The following is a 22,525-nucleotide window of genomic DNA, read 5'->3' on the forward strand; positions in this document are numbered from 1 at the left end:
CAATGGCACAGGCGTTTTAGGGTTGTCTTTGATCCCTGCTGTTTCCCCCTTCCAGGGGAGCAGCACGCGTTGCCATGCCCAGAGACTAAAGCACTCCTAAAACCCTAGAGCAGCTGAATGCAGCCTTCCCGCTGTGCGCACACTCGCTTGCTCTCTCTCTCACACACACATTTTTCTGCACATACTGCAAGAGACGCGACTGGACACTACACCATTGTTCACAACCCTGATTGTTCCCTCTGGCTCAGAGGACAGGTTGCAAATCAAAAGCTGCAGCCGGGCCAGCACTAGACACGCAAGTTCTTCTTCCCTCCCCTCGGCCTGTGACCGGGAGCAGCTCCCACCTGCTGCACGCTTGGCAAGCAGAAGAGGAAGGAAGGCGGGAGAGAACGAAGGCTTTTGTTTGCACAAAGCTTGCTGGGGGCCGGGCTGGAGGCCGCTCTGGGCCTAGTGAGACTGAAATCATTGCAGAAAACACAGAGCTCATTAGCCATAGGGAAGAGAGCGACGACGAAAGCTGCCATTTGTATTCATCCCCAGCAACTTCCCAGTCTCATTCCCAATAGAATAGGTCCAAAGAGAGGGGGATCCATGGCAGGTGCTTATCGTTCACCTTGTAGTTATTAGTCTCTTGGTTCTCACTTCAGTTCCATGTGATAAGGTCCCATCTACACTGTCCTTACACCTGAGTGAGGAGATGCCATTGTCACCCGTCCTGCTCATCACATTGTCCCAGCCTGGAGTCGGACCTTACATATGGCCACTAAGCTCAGCGAATAGGATTGACGTGGCTTTAACTGGGGTCTCTAAGCACGTTACTGCCTCATAAGGCCAACACTTCAGGTGCTGTCCTCATTACATATTGCAACGGCGTTGTTAGCAGGTCAGGAGCCAGCCACCTTGTCACTGTGGTCTGGAGGGCTCGTAAAGCCCTCGCTAAAGGTAAATGACACTTGAAATGTGGCTGTGAAATCTAGGCAAGAAAAAGATGTTAAAACGTGGCAGGGTCGTGCCAAGGTGGACAGGAAAAGAAACTCAGGTGGAGGAGCCACGTTTTGGCCCTAGGTGGCATCTAGGTATCTGCCAGAGCTTAAGCACAGTTATAACACAGATGGGCCCTAGACGTGTTTCACAAGAGACTGGGAACGGTTGTAGTTGAGTAGGCTGCCAGAGATGGATGAATGAACAGACCAAATGCAGCCTCTGTGGCTGTCTCTAAGCAAGCATTGTTTGGGGTATTTCACACCTGGGCATCTCTGTGACTGATGGAAGGGAGCACTAGTGTAAACAGGGCTGGGGTGGTTTTGCCACCTTGTGTCCTCATCCTGTAGGGAGCAGGTCTAAATACCATGTGGGTTTAAAAGTTCCCAAGTCCTTGCTCCAACGCTCCTGCTGTTGCTATCACAGGTGAGAGTTTACTCAAGGATACCGGTGTATTTCAGGCTTGTGGCTTGTCCAGGTCAAAGAACAGTGGATGCACTGCTGTCCCCTACAACCTCCGGCTCCTCCTGGCCCCATCCATACCAGGGGTGGTAACTCTCTCTCCACTGCCTGTCCCAGCTGTGGATATGAACAATGTCTCTCCTAACAGTGTTACAAACCAACCTAGGGTAGAGCCATCACCCACCCCCCAGGTAATCTGGCACAAGGCTTTGGGTGGCACAGTTTGCAAAACATAAGCCCCTGTCCTCTCTTGAATGAGGAATCCTTGCCCAGTTAAATGGGTGTGCCATCAACTGTGTTTCTGACCCGTTGGGTGCTAGCCCTCTTCAAGCTGTACCTCGGATAGGGTTTCTGTGTGTGAATTAGAGAGAGCGAGACCATGTACGCAGTTCAGAAATAGCAGGCAACGTTAATGATTAAGAAGAGCCAGGCTGTCATTTCTGCCTTTGAATGCATCTGCCTCCAAAGGAAACATTCAGCTAGCCTGGCAAGGAATGAAACCCCTCCCTGAATTCCTCTCCCACGGCAGCTTTGGAGAAGGTTCGCATGTTAACCTGCAGCCACTCTTCCCTCACGTGGTCGGTCCCCAGGGAGGGGTGCTGCGGGGCCAGGAGGGGAAGGAGAATGGAAGAGGAGAGGCTATGAGTGTGTTGGGGACATTACACAGCTCCAGGAAGGGTACAAGGAAGCTGGGAGACTTGCACTAATAACATGATGGTTAGGAAGGAGGAAGGATGGTCCTGTACTTTAGGCCCCCAGTTAGGGGTCAGGATTACTGGGGTGAAATCCTGACCCCACTGAAGTGACTAGCAACAGGATGCTAGTCCCACTCTCCCTCTAACTCTGGGATCTCGAGTGAGTCCCTTCCAGCTTGGCTGGCAGAAGTTCTGAGCAGCAACAGCTGCTCTTGGAGCCAAGGGGAGCTCCAAATGCTCCACTTTTCTGCTTAAAAATCAGGCCACTAAACCCTCTGGGCCTCAGGGTCTTCATCTGTATAATGGGAACAATCGAGGCACTGGCAGACCTGGCACTTGCAGCCTCGCTCGTGAGCTCTGCAAGGCCCAGACCTGTCGTCCTTTGCCTGAAAAGCACCATGCTGTGCGTGTATGGGGCCAGACAGTAAGAGAAACGCCCTTTGGGGATGGGACTGTGTCATTTGGTATCTCCCACAGCGCCAGCCACGCTGCCTGTCGGAAACAAAGCCACCTCGCAAGGCAGGGGCGAGACAGAGTTCACTGAGGTTAGTGAGCAGCTCTGGGATCCAGTGGTGCAAGGTGGTATAGAAGGGCAGAGGGATATTACAGGCATAACACCGAGCTCTTAGGACTGTTCAGCTGCAGATCGTAAAGTGCTTTACAAAGGAGTTAAGTATCATCATTCCCACTGCACACGTGGGAAACTGAGGCACAGGGAGGCCAAGTGACTTACTGATGGTCACCCAGCAGGCCATGGAAGAGCTGGGACTAGAACCCACCTCTTTTGACTCCCCGGCCAATGCTGCAGCTGCTTGGCCTTTGGCACTTGTGTGGCACCTACCTGGGTACCCAAAGGCGGGGGTGGGGGAGTATTGCTCTCACTTTGGTAGAGGGGGAAACAGGCCAAGAGGGCGAGGGGCTGGTGTTCCGCAGTGCTGAACAACTCCAGGTGACTTCACTGGGAATGGAGAAGGTTCAATATGCCCACAACTTGACTCTGGTGTGCAGTTCTGGTCACCCCATCTCCAAAAAGATATCTTAGAACTGGACACAGTACAAAGAAGGACCACAAATGACTAGGAGTCTGGAACAGCTCCCAGATGAGGAGCAATTAAAGACTGGGACTTTTCAGCTTGGAAAAGAGAAGACTGGGGTGGGATATGGTTGAGGTCTATAAAATCACAACTGGTGTGGAAAAAGTAAATAAGTAAGTGTTATGTGAAGGGGTAAATAACACAAGTACTAGGGAGTCACCCAATGAAATTAATAGGCAGCAGGTTTAAAACAAACACGAGGAAGTATTTCTTCACACAACGCACAGTCAACCTGTGGAACTCCTTGCCAAAGGATGCTGTGAAGGCCAAAACTAGAATGGGATTCAAAAAAAGAACAACAAGATAAGTTCATGGAGGATAGGTCCATCAATGGCTATTGGCCAGGATGAGCAGGGCCGCAATCCCATGCTCTGGGTGTCTGATTGCCAGAAGCTGGGAGTGGATGAGAAGGGATGGTTCACTTGATTGCTCTGTTCTATTCGTTCTCTCCAAACACCTGGCACTGGTCACTGCTGAAAGACAAGATACTGGGCTGGCTGGACCATTGGTCTGACCCATTATGGCCATTCTTATGTTCAGTACCTCTGAAAATCAGGCCCTTGGTGACCTCGCTGTAGGTCACACAGTAAGTCAGTGGCAAACTGTCCTGCCTTTCATTTCCTGCTCTTCCCACTAGTCCGTGTTGCTGTGTGGGTCTGGGCTGAGTGTTGCATGGTGTAGGGGCTGGATGGGCAGCCTGCAGGCTCCAGATCAAGCCCTGCAGAACAGATCTATTGTTAACTAACGCAACAGTCTCTCACTTCCCCGCCCATGACTCCATCACTGCTGCCTTGTGCCGTCTCTGGCTGCAGGCTCAGGCTTTCGTAGAGGGCCTTAAAGTCCAGCGGAGACTTGAGTGATTCAAGCCACAGACTAGGTCAAGTGCTGGGAGGACCTAGCCACAGTCGAGAGAGCAGCTTCCTAGAGCAGCGCACGCTGGAGGAGGGGAAGGTGGTTCGACGTATGAGAATGGTGAGTGCTGATCGGCCAGGCTGAAGCACAGCTGAGGCTGGCCAGCATGGATAGGCCAGCTGGGATACAGTGTGCTTTAAGCCAACGGGCTGAACAACACTGGAAAGTTATTTTTAACCTAGCCATGCGAGCTAGCCAAGCTATGCTCCAGTCCAGTGCCGCCGCCACCACACTAAGCCCTGCGTAAGCATGTTTGAAAGTCCTGTGGCTGTGGTGCTAAGCTGTTCATTACACAGAGGTTATCCTCTTCCACCCCCAGGCAGACACTACCCTCCTCTCTGCGCCGCATTCTCCCCTCCAGCACAGGAATCATTCCCGTGGACCCACTGAATCCTGCAGGAGGGGTAATCGGGTGCCTGGGGGTCCCGCTCTGGGATCTAGTTTACAAAGCAGTGACAATGCATTTATCTCTAGGCAGCCAGGGGAGGGGGAGGTCAGGGAAGCTGGTGGTGACAATGCAGCGCAGCTAAACTTGGGAGCCAGCAAATTCGAGACTGTTTAGGGTGATAAAGTGAAAAGCAGCATAAACTGGGGGCATGCCTTGGCCCCTTTCTCTCCCTTCCCCCTCCTGATAAGCTGCTCAGGAGCCTGTGATGGGATCTGCGAAATCTCCTCACCTCAAGGGGAGAAATTCAAAGGAAAGAGAGCAACAATGTAACACCTTCCATTAAGCGCCTGACATTTGCATTTAATCCAGATGAACAAGATGCTTGCTGTAAATACCAGTGAATAATTAAACAAATGAAACCAGGCTGAGCTTGGAGATGGGCAGAGACAGCAAGGAAGTTTCTGCCAACAGGTCACATTTCAGAGTGAGTTCACTGGCGCTGCCATGGCTATCCTATTGAGTTTGCTCTCCTTGAACATGGTTAGTGTATGGATGGGGCCCATCTACCCTGCAAGCCTGAACCATCTTCAAACCATGTCCCAAGTGAGGGGTAGGGAAACCGGCCATATGGGCTCTGTGTCTCTGAACACGGTAGAAGTGGCCGTGTGGATCTGTATAGCTAGGTGCTTATATCCCCATTTTACAGATGGGGAGATGAGACAGAAGTGTTCAGAACTCCTGCAGATTTAGACACTCCGCTTTCTGAAGTTAATAGGAATCGTGTGTCTAAATCCCTTGAGTGGCTTTGGAAAAAGTCTAACGCTAACTGACTTGCTCCAGGGCACACTAGGAGTTTGTGGAAGAGCTGTGGGCTGAATCCAGATCTGCTGAGTCTTAGGTCGGTGCCTTAACTACTAAGCCCTCCTTTCCCCTCCCAGAAAGCCATTCTCCACAGCAAGCACTTGAGGATAGTGACACGTGGCTCATAGTTCTCTAACTCAAGCTCAGATTTCCTGACCCCACCAGAGAGAGAGAGAGAGAGAGAGAGAAGACTGATATTGCCAGAAATATTTGCTTGGTCATGTTCTGTGAAAACTAGTCACCAAGGAAGCAGCCCACATTGCACAGCTGGGGAACTCCGGCATGGGTCCGTACAAACAAATCCGCCAACCTTACAGACCAGTCTATGCTCCAGACTCAGAGGAGAGAGAGGTTAAAGCAGGCCTGGGCAGCTCTGGCATTCCAAGGTTGCGGGGGGGGGGAGGGACACGGGGGGACACTAGACTGAGTTATAGCCCTGTTAGTCTGTATCCACAAAAAGAACAGGAGTACGTGTGGCACCTTAGAGACTAACAAAAGCTTATGCTCAGATAAATTTGTTAGTCTCTAAGGTGCCACACGTACTCCTGTTCTTTTAGTCTGAGTTAGAAACGTCACCCTAACTGGAGCAGAGTTTAAACACACACGCTAGCTTCAGGGGCAGCTCCAGGCACCAGTGCAACAAGCACGTGCCTGGGGCGGCAAGCCACAGGGGGCATGCTGCTGGTCGCTGTGAGGGCGGCAGTCAGGCAGCCTTTGGCGGCATGCCTGCAGGAGGTCTGCCGGTCCCATGGCTTCGGCAGCGGGTACGCCGAAGGTGCGGGACCAGCAGACCACCCGCAGAAACGCTGCTGAATCCATGTGACTGGCGGACCGCCTGTAGGCGTGCCACCGAAGGCTGCCTGCGTGCTAGAGCCGCCCCTGGCTGGCTTTCCACAAGAGAAGTATACACTCTACACAGCTCTAGGGATAGAAGGCCTCTTCCCCACCCCCACCTCCCCAGACGACGCTGGCGCTAGTCGATGCCGTATCGATGAGGTGGGCATCTAATACCAATTTACAATTTCTCTCGTCTCCTCACCCCTGCGCCCCTTTCTCACCACGTCTCCTTAGCGAGACATGACTGCGTTCCGGTTTGGGACGAACTTGCACGTGTGGCTTGACAGATGGTGACGCTCCCAGGCGTGGAATTCCCGTACAACACACCCTCGTGATCTCCAGGGGGACAACAGGCCTGGCCCAAAACACTTGCAGCATGATAACCAAAGCCCCTGTGGCAGATTCGTGGCAGCAGGGCCCATCAGTCGGAGCCAGAGCTGGGGCGGTCTGCCCACCCGACAGTGGTACACGGGCTGTGTCCGAGGTACCTTTCGTTTAGACACCATGTGTGAAATCCTGGCCCACTGAAGCCTTAGGGAGTTTTGTCGTGCATCTTACTGGGGGCAGGATTTGACTCTGAGGCCTTCTCTACAGCGTGGCCTTGTTCACACAGGAGAGTTTTGCCGGCGTAGCTACACCAGCAAAACTCTCTGGGGTGGATGTGCCTCTGTTGGTATTACAGTGCTTATACCAATCCAGCTTGTGCTGGCTCAGGGCACTGGCAGAAGCATTGCTGGTATAAGTTATACTGGTATAACTGAATCCACACAAGGCTTTTACCAGCATGGTTCCGTGGGTAAAGCTTTCTCAGTGTGGCCCAGGTTTGAGACTAATGTGCAATTTACAGACTTCTGGCCCAGCTGGGTGGGTCTGGGGCAGGGGCTGGCAGCCTTTCAGAAGCAGTGGGCCGAGTCTTCATTTATTCACTCTGATTTAAGGTTTCGCGTGGCAGAAATACATTTTAACATTTTTAGAAGGTCTCTTTCTATAAGTCTATAATATATAACTAAACTATTGTTGTATGTAAAGTAAATAAGGTTTTTAAAATGTTTAAGAAGCTTCATTTAAAATTAAATTAAAATGCAGAGCCCCTCAGACCAGTGGCCAGGACCCGGGCAGTGTGAGTGCCACTGAAAATCAGCTTGCGTGCTCCCTTTGGCACCCATGCCATAGGTTGCCTACCCCTGATCTCGGGCATGTGGGGGGCAATCCTTGACCCACAGGGCAGGGCTAGCAGAAGCCCCTTGGTTAGATGTAGTTATACTGGCAAACTGCCGCTGGTACAGCTTGTTTTGCTCATGGTGGTGGTTTTGCTTGAGTGATATAAAACGCTGCGTTGTCAACATAGCTGTGTCTACACAGTGACTCTTTGCTGGGAGAACACACCCGTGTTCCTGTACCGGTGCAGCGCTCCCAGTGTTGTCATGGGCTTAGACGCAAAGACTAAGCTTTCTGGGGTAGGCAACAGGCCCCCTTATGCGGCTGTACAGTGCACAACTGGGCATCGAGCTCAGTTAGTGTCTCTCACCCCTACAATCAAAGCCTGAATGTCTGAGTGCGTTCCTCAGTGACTGGGAGCCATGTGTGACAGCACACGTTCGGCTATTCATGGTGGGGCTGGGGCTTGGTGCTGCGAGTACCCCGTGCAGACAAAGGCAGAACCAGGAAGGGGAGGATAGAACCCGCCACTGTCTATGTGCCAGTCCTCAGCTGTGCCGTGCTGGGAGGGGACAGGGGGACGGACTCCCTCTTGATCATCTTCCTCTGCACAGCCAGAGAATTGGTGACCCTTGTTACTGAGAGTGCTCTCCAAGGCTGGCTCATAAACAGCGGCCCCACCCTGCCTCCACCCCACACAGGCTTGTGCCAAGGGATTTCGGGAAGCAGCTGGTTGGCCCCGCCCTCTGGTGCTCATTATCAGTTCTGAACAGACACCCTCCTGCACAGAAGAGGTGCTGGGACCAACATGCTTTCCCCTTTGCTGGGGCCCCTCATCTGGGGCCCCTAAGCAGCCTCCGCAGAGCAGAATATAACCCTATCAGAGTGGGAAGAGGACTCTATTGCAGCTAGTCAAATACACTAATCTATGACCCTGGCTTGTTCTCCCCTGAATTTGATTTTGCTCTTTCCTCAGAGGGGTTTTGCATTGCCTCTCTTGAAAATGAGGTTCCATTAGCACTGGTCCAATGCTGCCAAAGCTCTTGATATTTGGGGGTCTTCATAAAGCCCCAACTCCTGGAGTCAGGTGATTGAGAATCTCAAATTTCATTGACAGACTGAGAGTTTAGCTCCCCTGGCTGTGAAGAAATGCGAGGAAACCAGAAGGCCAAGAAAAAGAGACCAAATACTTAGAATCATAGAAGATTAGGGTTGGAAGAGACCTCAGGAGGTCATCTAGTCCAACTCCCTGCTCAAAGCAGGACCAACCCCAACTAGATCATCCCAGCCAGGGCTTTGTCAAGCCTGACCTTACTTATCATTGTTTTAAAACAATCTCATGATTTTGGGAGGCCCAACTCATGCTCATTGAATGTGTGGGCTTGCCAATGCTACTGCTTCGATTCAGGCATTCGTGGGTGCCATGGGGACGTGGCTAGGAGGAGACCCCATAGGTTTTGAAGAAGTGGCCCTGTTCACAATTGGCTCTTACGAGTCCAGAGGGGAAAGCTGGCGATGAGGGTAAAAAGGTGGCGGCCACGGTCCTAGGTAGCCTGCGTTCTGACCTTGCTGTGGTCGTACTTGTGGAACTTGCTTTTACCCCGACCGACCACAGCATCCTGAACCTCTTAGCACTTGCCTGGGGGAAACTGCAACAGCAAAGCCCCATGCTGGCAGAGGAACGGCCGAGGTGGGAGGTGGCCAGGATCCCTCCAGGATCCCAGGAGTACTTCCAGGGCATGAGAGAAGAATGTGGCCATGACAAGCAGCTAGAAGGTAATTCCAGAGTCACTAGCATGGGGGTCTGGCTATTGATGGGCCTTGCCAGCCCACGGTAGCAGACCATAGAGGGACATTACAGGTGTATTGAACTGTGGAGGCCTCTGTCTCCCTCCCCTCCATCGCTCAGAACAGGGGGAGGGGCAGTGAAAGATGCCAGGACTTGATGTGAAGATATGACCCCAGCAGGACCCTTCGGCACACCAAGATCTAAGAGATGCTCCCATGAAAACTACAAGATTTCAACAGTCTCTCTTTTTCTTGAGTAACTCTGGGGCAAAGGGCACATCCGACATCCCAGCAGGAGAGACGCATACATCTGGCAGCCCGGTTCCTCTTTCGGGGATCAGTTTAGAAGAACAGCCGGCAAGCTGAGTGTGCATCAGCAGACAGAGGCTGAGTCAGGGGAGGGATGTCTGCCCTTTCAGAGAGCCGGCTGATCTTCCTTCACCCTCTTCAAACACAACCATCACACTGAGAAACCGCTGGGTGCAAAGTTCGGTCTGACTCCCTCTCTCTGAAATAAACTGGCTTCTCTGTGTAAGAAATAAATGAACTGCTGGGCAATGCCCCTACTGAGATTCTCATGTGGCCCCATCTCCGCAGTAGGAGAGTGCCAATGATCTAGCATTTAAAGTAGCTACCACAAAAATAGCTCCACAACAGAGTTTGAAACTCTGCAGGGTAGGGAATGAGAATCAAAGCAACAATCAGGCACGTCAATATCACAGCGATGGCCGTGGTGAGACGCCTGGATTAGATAGGAATTGGGAACAGAGTATAGATTGTTTCACTCCTCCACTGCTGATTCCAATTCATCCCCAACCAACAGTGAATGTTGTTACCATCTCAAAGAGTAATGAACCTTGTTACTACCTGTATAAATAGAGCAGCTGGTCTCAGCTCCGATCTCCAGCATGCGTCACGTTAGAAATCACTATCACAACTGGCAAGTTTGAGCAAGGACGGAATCGATCCCAGGGACAGCTGCCATCTACTCTTTGAGGTGGCCTCCCCAGGCTAAGCAGGAGGCAAGCCTGCCCTGTTCATGCCTCTGCTGTATCTATGCTGGGGAGGGTGTTTGGTCTCCACTCCAGCATCCTTCATTAGCGTAAAGTTCATGTTATTTTTAAAAGAGGGGAACAGACACCATGGCCACGTTTAATAGAGACCTAGTGTTAAAGCAGTCGTGTCAGCACCCCCAAGCAGGTGGTCTCCATGGCCGGCTCAGTCCTTAGTCCCTCAGCAGAGACTGACTGACCGTGGGGTTGGTTCTGTGACATGGATGCTTGTCCATGAGGAGCTGATGGTGACCCATCAACTCATTTCACACAGGTCAAAGAGCAGCCCTGCTGGGGATGACTCAGATCACACGTTAAGGCCATGTCTACACTACAGGGAGTAGTGGAATAGGTATGGCACTGTAGCTCTGCCACCATTGCTCCACTGCGTAGCTGCAGCCTACAGCAGTGGAAAGGTTCTTCCATAGCTGTAGGAACACCACCTCCCCACGTGACAGTCACTAGATTAACAGAAGGATTCTTCCGTTGAGCTTGCCACATCCAGACGGGGGATGGGATCCGCATAGCTATGGCACTCTGGGTGTGGATTTTTCACATCCCTGAGTGCTCTAACTATGTCAACCTAAGTTTTACAGGTAGATCAGGCCCAAGCCAGTAACCTAGAGGTGACTGTCCCCATATCCTGTTACCAAGTCCCTGTGCCACCCAGCCCCAGTTAAACTCCAGACACTTTTTCATAAGGAACAGCATGCCTAGGAAGTGTCATCAGCCAGGAGCTCGCTGAAGCTGACAGAACGCTTCTTGGGTGCTTGTGAAACATTTTCTCTCTTGTGGGTTTTTGGCCTCCAGCAGCTCCCAAGCCAGCAAATGCCATCTGACCGCGCCACGTGCTGGGGGAGCCTGTGCTAGAGAATAAGATCAAAGACTTTCTGCTGCCCCCACCATCCTCCAGAGGCAGAGGGCAAATCACTCAGATGGGACTCCGGCTGCCATGCTCTTCCTTCCCATAGCCTCCCGCCAGAAGCTGAGTGCTAAACAGGTCCCTGCGCCTACCTGCCGGCCAGTGGCATTTCTAGGAGTTTGTTTTAAACAGCTGGGAAACAAAGTGCTAATTATAATCAAAACTTAATTAGCATCTGTGCACTTCCTGGGATTCTTGAATGAATACACTGCCAGGCACAGCAGTGGCTGATTCAAGCAGGGCGCTAGGAACTTTAGGGACCAGGCCTTGTAGTCAGAGTGGGCCTGGAGGCACCAATGAAGCAGAGCCCAGGCAGCAGCTGAGCTGTCCCGGCCTGTTGGGGGAGGCCATCTTCTCCCTCCTAGTAGAGAGCCCACAGGCTGAGGAGGAGGAGGAAGTAAAGAATGAATGCTGGGCACTGGAAGAAAGGGGTGACGGGGGGGAGAAGACGACTTTGGTGTCATTGTACTTAAGATGGGAAAGGGTGGATCCAGCAGGTCCTTTCACCTGACTCCACTTCCCCCAGCGCAATAAGAACCAAGCAGGCAGGTGAGTGGTATTCGGAAGCTTTCTCCAGCCTGAAGGAGACTGCTTCCATCAGCGTAGCGACCATTGCTCGGATAGGGGGTCCTACAGGGATGGGGGAAAAAACCTCCCTTCTCTGGAGGCTGCATCTATGCTATGGGCTTGTGCCAGCTTAGCCACAGCGACTGAGCTGCGCTGCTGTAGTCTCCATAGTGTAGATGTGCCCTGAGGCCGTGACTACAATGAACTCTCTGAAAGTATCCTCTTGCCCTGGGAGCAGTCACATAGATCAGCCTCTGGTGCTTTCATCACCCCCTCCTCTAGCCCTGCTCAGACTGTTCCTCCCAGCACCCTGGGCTGAACTTTCCTTCCAGGTGCTCCTGATCCCTGGAACTTTCTGCCAAGTGAGAGAGTGTAGCCTCCCGCAGCAGGCAGGTGCGAGTCAGCTGGGGGTTGCACTGCTGCTCCCCCCCCAGCTGAACAGGGTCATATGACACAGTGGTTATAATACTGGCAGGAAGTCTGATACAACTTTGTATTACAAGCGCTCCTAGGACCACAGTAAGCTAGGCGCTGTACGAACACAGAACAAAAAGACAGGCCATGCTCAAAGTCCTTACAGTCTACTGCCAGTGGCAACTGGAGCAGTGCCAGGGCAAATGGCGGAGACTTTCTGGGGCCCTGACTCAGCAAGGGATTTCAGCAGACGGCTGAGCACATGAGTCATCCCCAAAGCCACATGCTTAAATGCCTTGCTGAGTCGGCTGTCGATCCTGGCCAGTTTCCAGGCATGACTAGTGATTTGGGGGGGGCTTCATTTCCTGGGTCCCCAACTGGAGATGCTTTAAGGGGGGATTGGCTTTCAGAGCAGGCGGGTGAGCACTCGGCATTGTCTGAAAATCTGGCCCCATTCAGGTGTCAAATTGGACACCCAAGGTCGCTGGCCACTTTTCAAAACCTTGGCACCTGTATTTAAGAAACGTGTTAAAATACAGCTCAGGCACTGATCTAGCAGGGCGCCGACTGGGCCAAATCCTGATGGAAGGGGATTCAGAGGGAGCCGTGTCTGATGAACTGAGCTTGGGTGTGGTTTTGAGCCCAGCTCCCTTGCATATGTAGACAGGGCTACGGTGGGAATGCGCTAGAATGGAGAGCGCTGCCTCCCCACCCCCACTGGAAATTTGGGACCATTCAGCCTCTTGGCACTCTGCGATGGAAGCAGGGGGCCTGGACAGCTCCTGAAGAGCTGCCACTCGCTGCAGCTCACTGGCATTTTTACAGTAAGCGGATTGGGGCAGGGACTCTGTTTGGCTGTGCATGTTTGTGTGCAGAAAGCGATCCTGGTCTGGGAGCGGAGCAGCTGGGCACTGTAAACAAACACCAAGCCAGCTCCTGATCCGAAAGCTGAGCTTGTGAGCGGTTCACGAATACCCCCAGTCACAGGCAGGGCTAGTGAAATACCATCACCTTGCACCAAGGCACTGCACTGTGAGAATGTCTCGATGCAACATCGCTGCATCTCGCGAGTGGTTTCAGACGCTGGCGTTGGGCCGGCGGATCTCAATGAGAACGCCTCCAGGTTGGCAGGGTGGAGTTGGCTCCACGAGGCAGTGCAGGGTGATGGCACTCCCAGGGAACATGCGGTGTGACTATTGAAAGCTGTTTTGTCAGAGGACTTTTGTACTTGGAGAGAGGTTTTTTTAATGGCCTGTTTTCTTTAACAATAAAGTGCACCCTTGCCCCTTCTGCAACCCTCAGTGCTGGGGGGCGGGGCCAGGTCTGTGCCACGTTTGAAGAGGTCAATTAAAAGAATTATAAATGTTGGGGAAATGCCGGTTTTTCTCTGTGGGGATGAAGTTCTCCCTGTGCTGAGAGTGAAGTGCTGGCTTCCATCATGGGCGTGGGAGGTAACCTCCTCGTGCAAGAACCTCATGGGCTCCCCTGACAGGAGGAGAATTGTCCAGTCATACCCCAATACTGATCAGTGCAAAAATCGCACGCTGTTTGGGAGTTGTGTGCCACTATCCTTATCTCTCCCAGCTCTCCAAGGTGCAAACGTCCAGATATACATGTCTGCGTCTGTGAATGACAACATGGTGTCGCATGGGGCACCATTTGTCATTTGTAGATGGTTGTTCTCAAAGCGGCGAGGTTTGCAACTCCTAGAGGCTCTCGTCAAATAATTTAAAAATCCATTGATTTCTTAGCCCTTTTCTACACATTTCCCTTCAGCGTTTGACACTGAGCCCCTGCTCCTGCAATGATCTCCACGCAAGCCAAACAGCATCACACTGGTACACAGGAACCACAAATGGGCAGGATCATGTTACTTGTTAGTACAATGGGGCCTTCAGCCCTGTTTGGGTTCCCTAGGTGTCGCTGGAGCAGAATCATCAATAGCAAGTGAAATCGGCCTATCTGGTTTCTTTGTCCAAGCCGGTGAAAGATGCGAAGTAAATAAACAGCACAAATAGCAAGAGGTAAGTTACCTTTTTGAAAACCTTGTCTCTAAGAATGAGGTGTTACCGAAGGAATTGTTTTTAAATGTTCTAATTTTAAAATGTCCTCTTAAAAATATTCACTTTTTTTTTTTTAAATCACACATTAAACACCCTTCCCCCTTAGGCTACTAATTACCCTCTTATTATTAAGAAGGGGGTGGATTTTTAAAACTTCTACTCAGTTTACTTTGGGCTGTATAAGCCAATGAAATCAGGTTCTTAATGCTGCAATGTTTGGACAACAAACAGCAGGGGAACTGCTTTAACAAACGTTTCCACTGGAATTTTATGCATCTGTTTTCAGAGCTCTGAAAATATTTGCTGTTAGCCTTAGGTTTTGGAAAAGATGCTTTTGGAAATACAAATCTAAAGAGACAGTCAACTCACGTTTGGCCCAGTGGTTCAACACACTAATGCTAATTTCAAAGTTTGATCATTGTGTCTGGATATGTAAACAAATGAACCGGTGCATATAATTGAATCTCTGATCAGACAGTCAGATTTACACAGATCTAGCCAAATTCAGCCCTGATGTAACTTCACTGAAGACAACGTGGCCTTTTATATTCCTGAGATTTGGATTTAAATGGATCCAGCACCCATCACGTTGCCATCTGATCATCATAGCAAACTGAAAACAAAACCTAGGAATACATTACCTGCCGCTCCTAACAATCAACATGATGCTAGCCATCCCTGGGCACTGCCACACACATCCCACCCAACAGCATGCCTGCTCAGGAGGGAGATGCTTGATTAAATACACGTCTCTCAACATGCACTGAAAATCCCCACTTTTGGGAGCAGACAGATCCAGAGCAGATGACCCTCCCTTGAGAATCCCTGGCTACAAGCACTTATGTGTTTAACGCTGGCATCTGACTGCAAGAGGGCCCCAGGCCATTGGGGTGAAAAGATATTTGCTGGGAAAAAGAATTAAAGCCCCTTCATGGCAGCAAATGCCAAGTTACAGCTTACAGAGCAAGTTACTCTACCACGTTACTTCTATCCATTAAACATAAGGCGTGTGCAAGGAAACACAAACCCCGCACGTGTACAAGGGATGCAACATACATCTCTGGGGACAACCAGAGCCAGAATAAACCAGGCTTCACCTATTCAATCCCCACTTTGGGAGACACTTCAGAGAGACGGAAACAAAAGGATCCCATCCCTATCACCAGCTCCGAAGCAGTGACTACGTTTGGATTCTCTCGCTTTCACAGCAGAAAGGTCAGTGCTAGAAACCTCCTCTATCCCCCAGTCTGTCACTTCATGAACTGAATTACAGCCAAGTGTTCTGGGCACAGTGTCAGCTGCCATCCCTCTCTGTCTGTCGCTCCCTTTCACCGTCTCCCCTCGCACACGCTTCCCCTCGGGGAGATCTGTCGCAAAGGCCAAGGCAGTGGTAGCATCACCGCCCACGCAGGAGGGGAGGCAAAGCCAGGGCCTTCTAACCAGAGTGCAAGAGGCATGTCTTATACACACCAGCCAGTCTTTCCTTCTGGCCCCCATGGAGTCAGGGGAGGGGCAGTGCTCAGAAATACTGAGTCATGAAACGAAGAATGGGGACGTGGTCTTTAAACAGACACAGGAATGGATTTCAGGGATTCCTCCTGCTCTGTCAGGTTCTGTGGGGTCTTTCAGTGTGGCTCTGTCCCACGTTGCACCATTAGATGGGTGGGCTTGCCAATGAGCAATGGCACCAAGCTACCTCTTCATCAGAGACAGCTCTGGCACCAACAAGCGGGCCATTTAACCCGTAATAGGTTAAATGGCCCGATCCTGCATGCTGCTGAGCACCCTTCAACTCGTTCGACTTTTAAGTGGAGCATGGGAGGCAACCTGGCACTTTTCTGGATCACGGCCTGATTTCTATGTGATTTCTGTTGTACAAAGTTCAGCCAGCGTAGCCCGTAGAGATAATGCTGACTTACATTCTACAGAACTGGGTTGAAATGTAAGTAGGCCCAAAAATCTAGTTCCTAACAATAGGCTCGACAATAGCTGGTAAAATTGGAGTGAAAGGAGACGATTCAGAGGCCAGTTACAGATAAGTTCGTCTGTAACCCCAGGGCCCGTTGTAAACACGTTTTGGTCCTCGACAGTTATTACAAGTGTTTTGGAAAGCGCTATCTGTATTGATAGTTACTGGTCTGGCACTTACGCAGATGTTAATTAAAACAGTGCTCAGTGTTAAATAGCCAATGAGGGAGCAGCAATATTTAATGATGGCAGCGGAAATACAGATATGGTAAAAGGTGGATTTAATGTTAACTCGGAGAGCATGATTAGAATTGATTATGCAAAGGGCAGCACACTGATCTGAGGTAGGCATGCCCGTCCACCATCACAGTACCGTTAGAGAAAGGGTTGTACTCACTTTCCAACCAGAGACCGATCACCCCTGGATACACTGTTCATCTCAGAGTGGGAGTATCAAGCCAGTGTGTGGGGACACTGTGATGCTTGTTTGCTTTATTTTATTTTAAATAAAGTCTTTAATTTTAATCCCTCGTCGTGTCAGCCTCAGTCCCCCACTAAATTTAGTTGTCTGGAACCATCTAGAGGCTCAGATGTTAAAGAATTCAGGTTGGTTTCATCCCTTATCTTTGAACTACAAACACATAAATCAAGGGTTATTCCTGGACCCTGGGGGAAAAGCTCCAAGAGTAGAAGGAACCTGCTCTGTGTTGGCCTCCAAACTCCCTCTCTGGAGGAGGTTTCTGTGTTAACCAGCTGCAACGCCACCTTGTGCCCCCGCTTCTTTAAGTGCTGATGGAAGGTGCTGGATTAGCATCCCTGGAAAGCCAAGGCCCCTCTCCCTACACCACTGATGGCAACAGCCTGGCTTTTCCCTTACTGCCTCTGCCCCTCAGTCATGGTCCTTGGCCCCTGGGCCAAGAGAGCCAGCCAGGCAGCCAGTTGCAGCGATGGTGTTGGGAGGTGGACATTTGCCCATTAGGAATTGGCCTGAGACCACGAATCTGATTTCACCTGGGCCACTCAACAGCCTTCGTACGTCTTGGTCGCTGCTAATCTGGGCTGGATTTGTGCCAGCGACCTAGAACTGAGAGGCTCGTTTCTATTAATAGCCCTGAGCTAGTCACCGTGCCCTTCCCCCTCCCAGCAAGCACGCAGTTCACAGGAGAACGAGACTGTGACAGAGCCCAGGGAACTGCTGTGAAAGGGAGAGACCTGGGATGAGCACCGTAAAGTGCGGTGTATGGATGGCTACGTGGGACACCCCCTCTGGGAAGAGGATTTGCTGACACTGCTGAAAGGCAGCTGATTTCCCAGTGCTAGCCTCTCCCTTTCCAGCCTTGTCACGTTGTACAAAATCAGACCCTGAGGGACAAAAGATAGGTGAAAGCCCAGAAGAACTAGCTGAAGGCAATGCTCCTCAATGTCACAACTAGGGTGTAGTTCAGTGCACCAGACAAGCCCACTTAGACACATGGAGGCTTCCAGTGGGCCCCAGCCTCTCGATATGGCATCAAGATATGTGGTGTCCCACTGGGAAAGCAAAGGTGCTTGGAGAATAGCCTTGCAGGGCAGAGGAAGTTAGCCACAGGTGGTGCTAGCCCAGGGAATTTTGCTGTAATCTGCAGCCGCTAGGAAAACACTGCCCTGCCCTGGGTAGATTAGCAATTCCAAGTGTTACAACTTTCTACAGAGTGTCTGAGGTGCAGTCGATTTGGAGGCTCTCGCTGTGGGTAGCCAACAAGACTCAATATGAGGATGAGGAGCTGCCACATTTCCCAGGCCCAAGAGGGGCAGGAAAGTGGCTGGAAGATTAGGCAGCAGCCCTTTTTCCAGAGACTCTCCTAGAGCTTTTAACTGTCCTGAGATCATGAGGGTCACGTTAGCCCCCTGAGTCATGTGGAAATGGGGCTTGGTCCCAGGACAGCAGAGCTCACTGCTGCTCGCTCTACATTTCTAGAACACCGGTTGTCCGAGTGGCTCCCAAAGCATCTGACACACATGAATGAGGCGATTGTCCAAGCACGTATATTGAACACAGGCCCAGGCTGCAAAGTTTGGATGTGGATCCAAACTATTCCAACTAGCCCAGACTCCCTCAGGCCCATGCTATGCACAGCAGTCTCTGCGCTATACAATGTGAAACCTAGATCCCTGAGATAAGACTCTTCCTCTTACCCCAGCCCCTGTGTACCTAAGTAGGTGCAACACAACTTTGAATCAAGGAGGGGCAAGAGAAGCGGGGGGCGGGAGCTGTTTTTCTCCTTCTCTAGTTTCCTGCAGAGGAAACCAGCATTGCTTTAAACATGCTCCTGCAGCTGGATGCAAAGCAGCAAGTGATGGAAGCCTCATAAGTAGGAACGAGAGAACAAGGCCAATTGACACCTGCAGCCCACTCATCTCCTGGGCACGCTGGCTGGGCTGGTCAGACAGGTTTGGGGCTGGGAGAGGACAAGGCTGAGAATCCCAGGAGTTCCTGAGTCTCACCCATTGGGTGTTACACCTCTTTCTAGCCCTTCCTCCCCCCTCTCCCCTGCCCCCGGGGAACTCGGAAAATGGGCGGGGCTTGCACCTGTCTGTTCCCTCAGCCCCCAGACACGCCACCTGCCAGGCAGACGCGGAGCTGAGTTGCCAAGCGACACACTTCGGGTTTTGCTCGCTCATCAGGCCGGGGCCCCTGGCCGGGCAGGCTCAGCTGCTCGGGCGCCCTGCACCTCCAGCCCCAGAGCAGGGCAGGCAAAGCCCAGCGGGCCACGTGCTAGAAAAGGGGGAGAGTTGGGGGGGAAGCCAACTTCCTAAAGGGGCTCTGGAGCAGCCGGCAAAGCCCGGGGGCCTGCAGCGGGCGGGGAGCTGGGACAGGGGAAGCTCCCGCGTGCGAGTGAATTTTCTTTTGCTCAACTTCTGAGTCAAGTTTACAAGCGATAACCCCGGGGGAGGGGGGAGGAAGAAGATGCCTTTCCCCCATAGAAACCCGCGCAGAGAGCATTGATCACTCATACTCCGCACGTCCCTAGAAAGCGGGGGTAGGGGGTGACTTTGACACACACACACACCCCCTTGCTCGCCTTCCCCAGGCACTTACCTTCCTGCCGGGGGATCCTGGGCGCAGCCAGCTCCCTGATCTTCCCAGCCCACGTCTCCGCCAGCTTCAGATTGTCCCCCGGCTCCTGGGCCACGCACACGCGGAAAGTCCTGGCGAAGCGCTGCCTGGCGGGCGCGGCGTCCCACCAGCCCTTGCGGAAGGGGTAGCAGAAGACGGAGAAGTAGGCGGCCGGCTCCAGCTCCGGCTCCCGGCCGGCGAAGGCAGAGCAGCCGATGCAGTCCGCCAGCTTCAGCGCGGCGCTCCGGCCGGCGGGCGAGGAGCCGACCCGCTGCATGCGCAGCTCCCGGCCGCGGGTGAGACTCAGCGCGTAGCTCGTCTTGGGAGCGGGGTCCAGCAGGGCGAACACCCCGTGGAGCAAAACTTCGGCAGAGTCGATCTGCGGGGAGCTTGCCCCGGGGCCCGGCTGCCCGCCCTCCATCGCGGGCTCATTTAGCGGCTGGTCCAGCAGCACCTGGCGGGGCAGAGAGCGGGGCAGAGCCGCCGCCGCCGCTGCTGTCACTCGCAGGGACTGGCCCTGCGGCTGCAGCGCGGCTCTGACACCGGGTGAATGACTCTAGAGCCCACGCGCCCTGCTCTCTGCTGACACCCGGCGGCGCCTCTAGGGCACGGCAGCCTCTCCGGTTTCATTCATAAAGAGCTAGACACCTTCGCGGAGGGACTTATCACCCATTTACCAGGCGAGCAACCAAGTCCGAACAGCTGCTTGGACAAGTTGCACTAGTAGGGTGACCAGATGGCCCGATTTTATAGGAACAGTCCGGATATTTGGGACTTTTTCTTATATCGGCACCTATTACCCCCCACTCCCATCCTGATTTTTTACATTTGTTGTCTGGACACCAGCCTGCCTCTTAAAACGAGTGGAGCAGGTATGATCTAGGCGGTTAAAGTGCAGGGCCAGGTTTCAGGAGAGCTGGGCTGCCTTCCTGCTTCAGATTTGCTGTGATACCCTGAAGTCACTGCTCTGTGCCTCAGATTCCCTAAACATAAAATTGGGGAGAATATTGTTTATTCATTTATTAGTGCTGCAGTAGCACCTAATAGGTGCCCCCATCAGGGACCCCCATTGTGCTAGGGGCTGTACAAAAAGACAAAAATCCCTGCCTCCCAAAAGCTTTCAGTAATACCAGCCTTTGTCAAGTACTATGAGAAAGTGCAGGGCACATTTTAAGAGGTTCAGCATGTGGTGCATGTTTGCGGTCACTGGAAGGGCAGATGTATGCAAAGCAGAAAAAAAAGACCGTGGATGGAGGATGTGGTATCCTGAGTGGATCAAAAGGACTATTCATCCACAAAGAGATTAGCAGAGGATTGTACAAAATGGGCTACCATGGCTGCAAACCTCCAGTAATGGAGATGCTGTACAGGGGTGTCATAAGTAGATAGGTAAGGTAAGGGTTAATTTTCTTTTACTGTAAAGGGTTGCAAAGGGAACCAAACACCTGACCAGAGGACCAATCAGGAAACCGGATTTTCAAAACTAAGGGTGGGAACCTCTGGAGGTTTTTGGCTTTGTTCTGTGTCTTTTTGTTTTCCTACGCTATGGTCCAGATTTGGGAGCAGACGTTTACCACAAGGGGCGGCTCCAGGCACCAGCACGCCAAGCACGTGCTGGGGCGGAAAGCCACGGGGGTCTCTGCGGTCGCTGCGAGAGCGGCAGGCAGGTTGCCTTCGGGGGCATGCCTATGGAGGGTCTGCTGGTCCGCAGCATTGGCGGACCTCCTGCAGGCATGCCGCCGAATCCGCAGACCAGGGACCTCCCGCAGGCAAGCCCTGAATCAGCAGGACGCAGGAACCTCCCGCAGCAAGCCGGCAGAGGGCACCGCCTGTAGTGCTTGGACGGCAAAATACCTAGAGCCACCCCTGATGCCCTATAAAAAAGAGATTCTCACCTTTCTATAGACAAAGAGCACCATAAACGTTATGGTCTATTGCAGGGTGGCAAGCTTCGGAAGTGCTGTGCCAGTTCTCTTATTCACTGCAATTTAAGGTTTCACATTAACCAAGCATTTACATTTTTAGGTCTCTTTATAAATCTATAATATATAACAAACTATTCGTTGTATGTAATAGTAAATAAGTGTTTTTAAAATGTTAAAAGTCATCTTTAAAATTAAATTAAAATGCAGAGTCCCCCCGGATCCGGTGGCCAGGACCCGGCAGTGTTAGTGCGACTGAAAAATCAAGCTCAACATGACTGCCTTTGGCACTAGCATGCATAGGTTGCCTACCCTGGTTGTGCCTTGACATTGACTTAGGGAACCAACAGTAAGTCCTCTCTAGAGAGAAAACGTGTGAGTGTCTCCTTTGCAGCTATTGCATAGAACGCTCACAAAACAGCTGCCAGTCTGTGACTTATTGATATATCTGGGACCATATACGAAACTTGATGTGCACCAGGTCCCTGTAGTGGCCCAATCTTTGTAAGAGGTCACATAGGTGTATCCAGACCAGGTTAATGGTTGGCGGTAGTGATTATCCGCCTCTATACATGTAGTGTATCATTTAGTAGTTAACATACTGAGTATTGGCTATATACTGTCTGATTATCAAAGGTTGTGCTGCGTTTTTGTGGAACATCACCAGCAAGCTGGGTTACTCTGGGCCTAGCCTGCTTGATGCCATTAAGGACCCATCAGCTACACAACTGACCCCTGAGAGAAGGTCAGATATGCCTTGTAACTCAGCAAGGTATGCAGGGACTTGCCCAGTGTGACTCCAAACCCCATTTTGCTGTAATTTTGCCACATAAGACAAAGAATGTTCTTACACCTGAAAAAGCCTAGAAAGGCTGAGCGCTCATCTCCCATCTGGTCTTCAGTCTGCTTCTTACCTCTGGAGGACTTGCTACAATACTGAAGCTCTGAACAAAAGGATGATGACCCATCCCCGTGGGGATGTACGCCAGAGACTTGTTTTAACCTGCAGTTTTACTACCATCACTGCTCAAGCCTAAATAAGAAATTGCCATTACTGTATGTAATGATCCATTTAACCCCATTCTAGCTTCATCTATAAGCCAGAGGAAAACAAAAAGACAACAGAAAAAGCCAAAAACCTCGCAGAGGTCCCACCCTTAGTTTGAAAATCCGGTTTTCCTGATGGTCCTCTGGTCAGTGTTGGTTCCTTGCACCCTTTACAGTAAAAGAAAATAACCCTTACCTTACCTATTACTTATGAACACCCTGTACAGCATCTCCATTACTGGAGGTTTGCAGCCATGGAGCCCATGTACATCCTCCTGACTACTCTTGTGGATGAAT

General features: G+C 51.6%; 1 protein-coding gene across 1 annotated transcript in view; it reads right to left on the minus strand.

The window, feature by feature from the left end:
* SPHK1 (sphingosine kinase 1) overlaps window positions 1-20,011 on the minus strand; it is a 30,064-nt gene extending 10,053 nt beyond the window's left edge. Inside the window, exon 1 of the mRNA XM_032792832.2 lies at window positions 19,242-20,011. Coding sequence (XP_032648723.1) covers window positions 19,242-19,680 — 439 coding nt within the window. The 5' untranslated portion in view covers window positions 19,681-20,011. The remainder of the gene's footprint in view (window positions 1-19,241) is intronic.
* Window positions 20,012-22,525: the final 2,514 nt, after the last annotated feature.

Source organism: Chelonoidis abingdonii, chromosome 13, assembly GCF_003597395.2.
Source record: "Chelonoidis abingdonii isolate Lonesome George chromosome 13, CheloAbing_2.0, whole genome shotgun sequence".
Classification (NCBI taxonomy): Eukaryota; Metazoa; Chordata; order Testudines; family Testudinidae; genus Chelonoidis; species Chelonoidis abingdonii.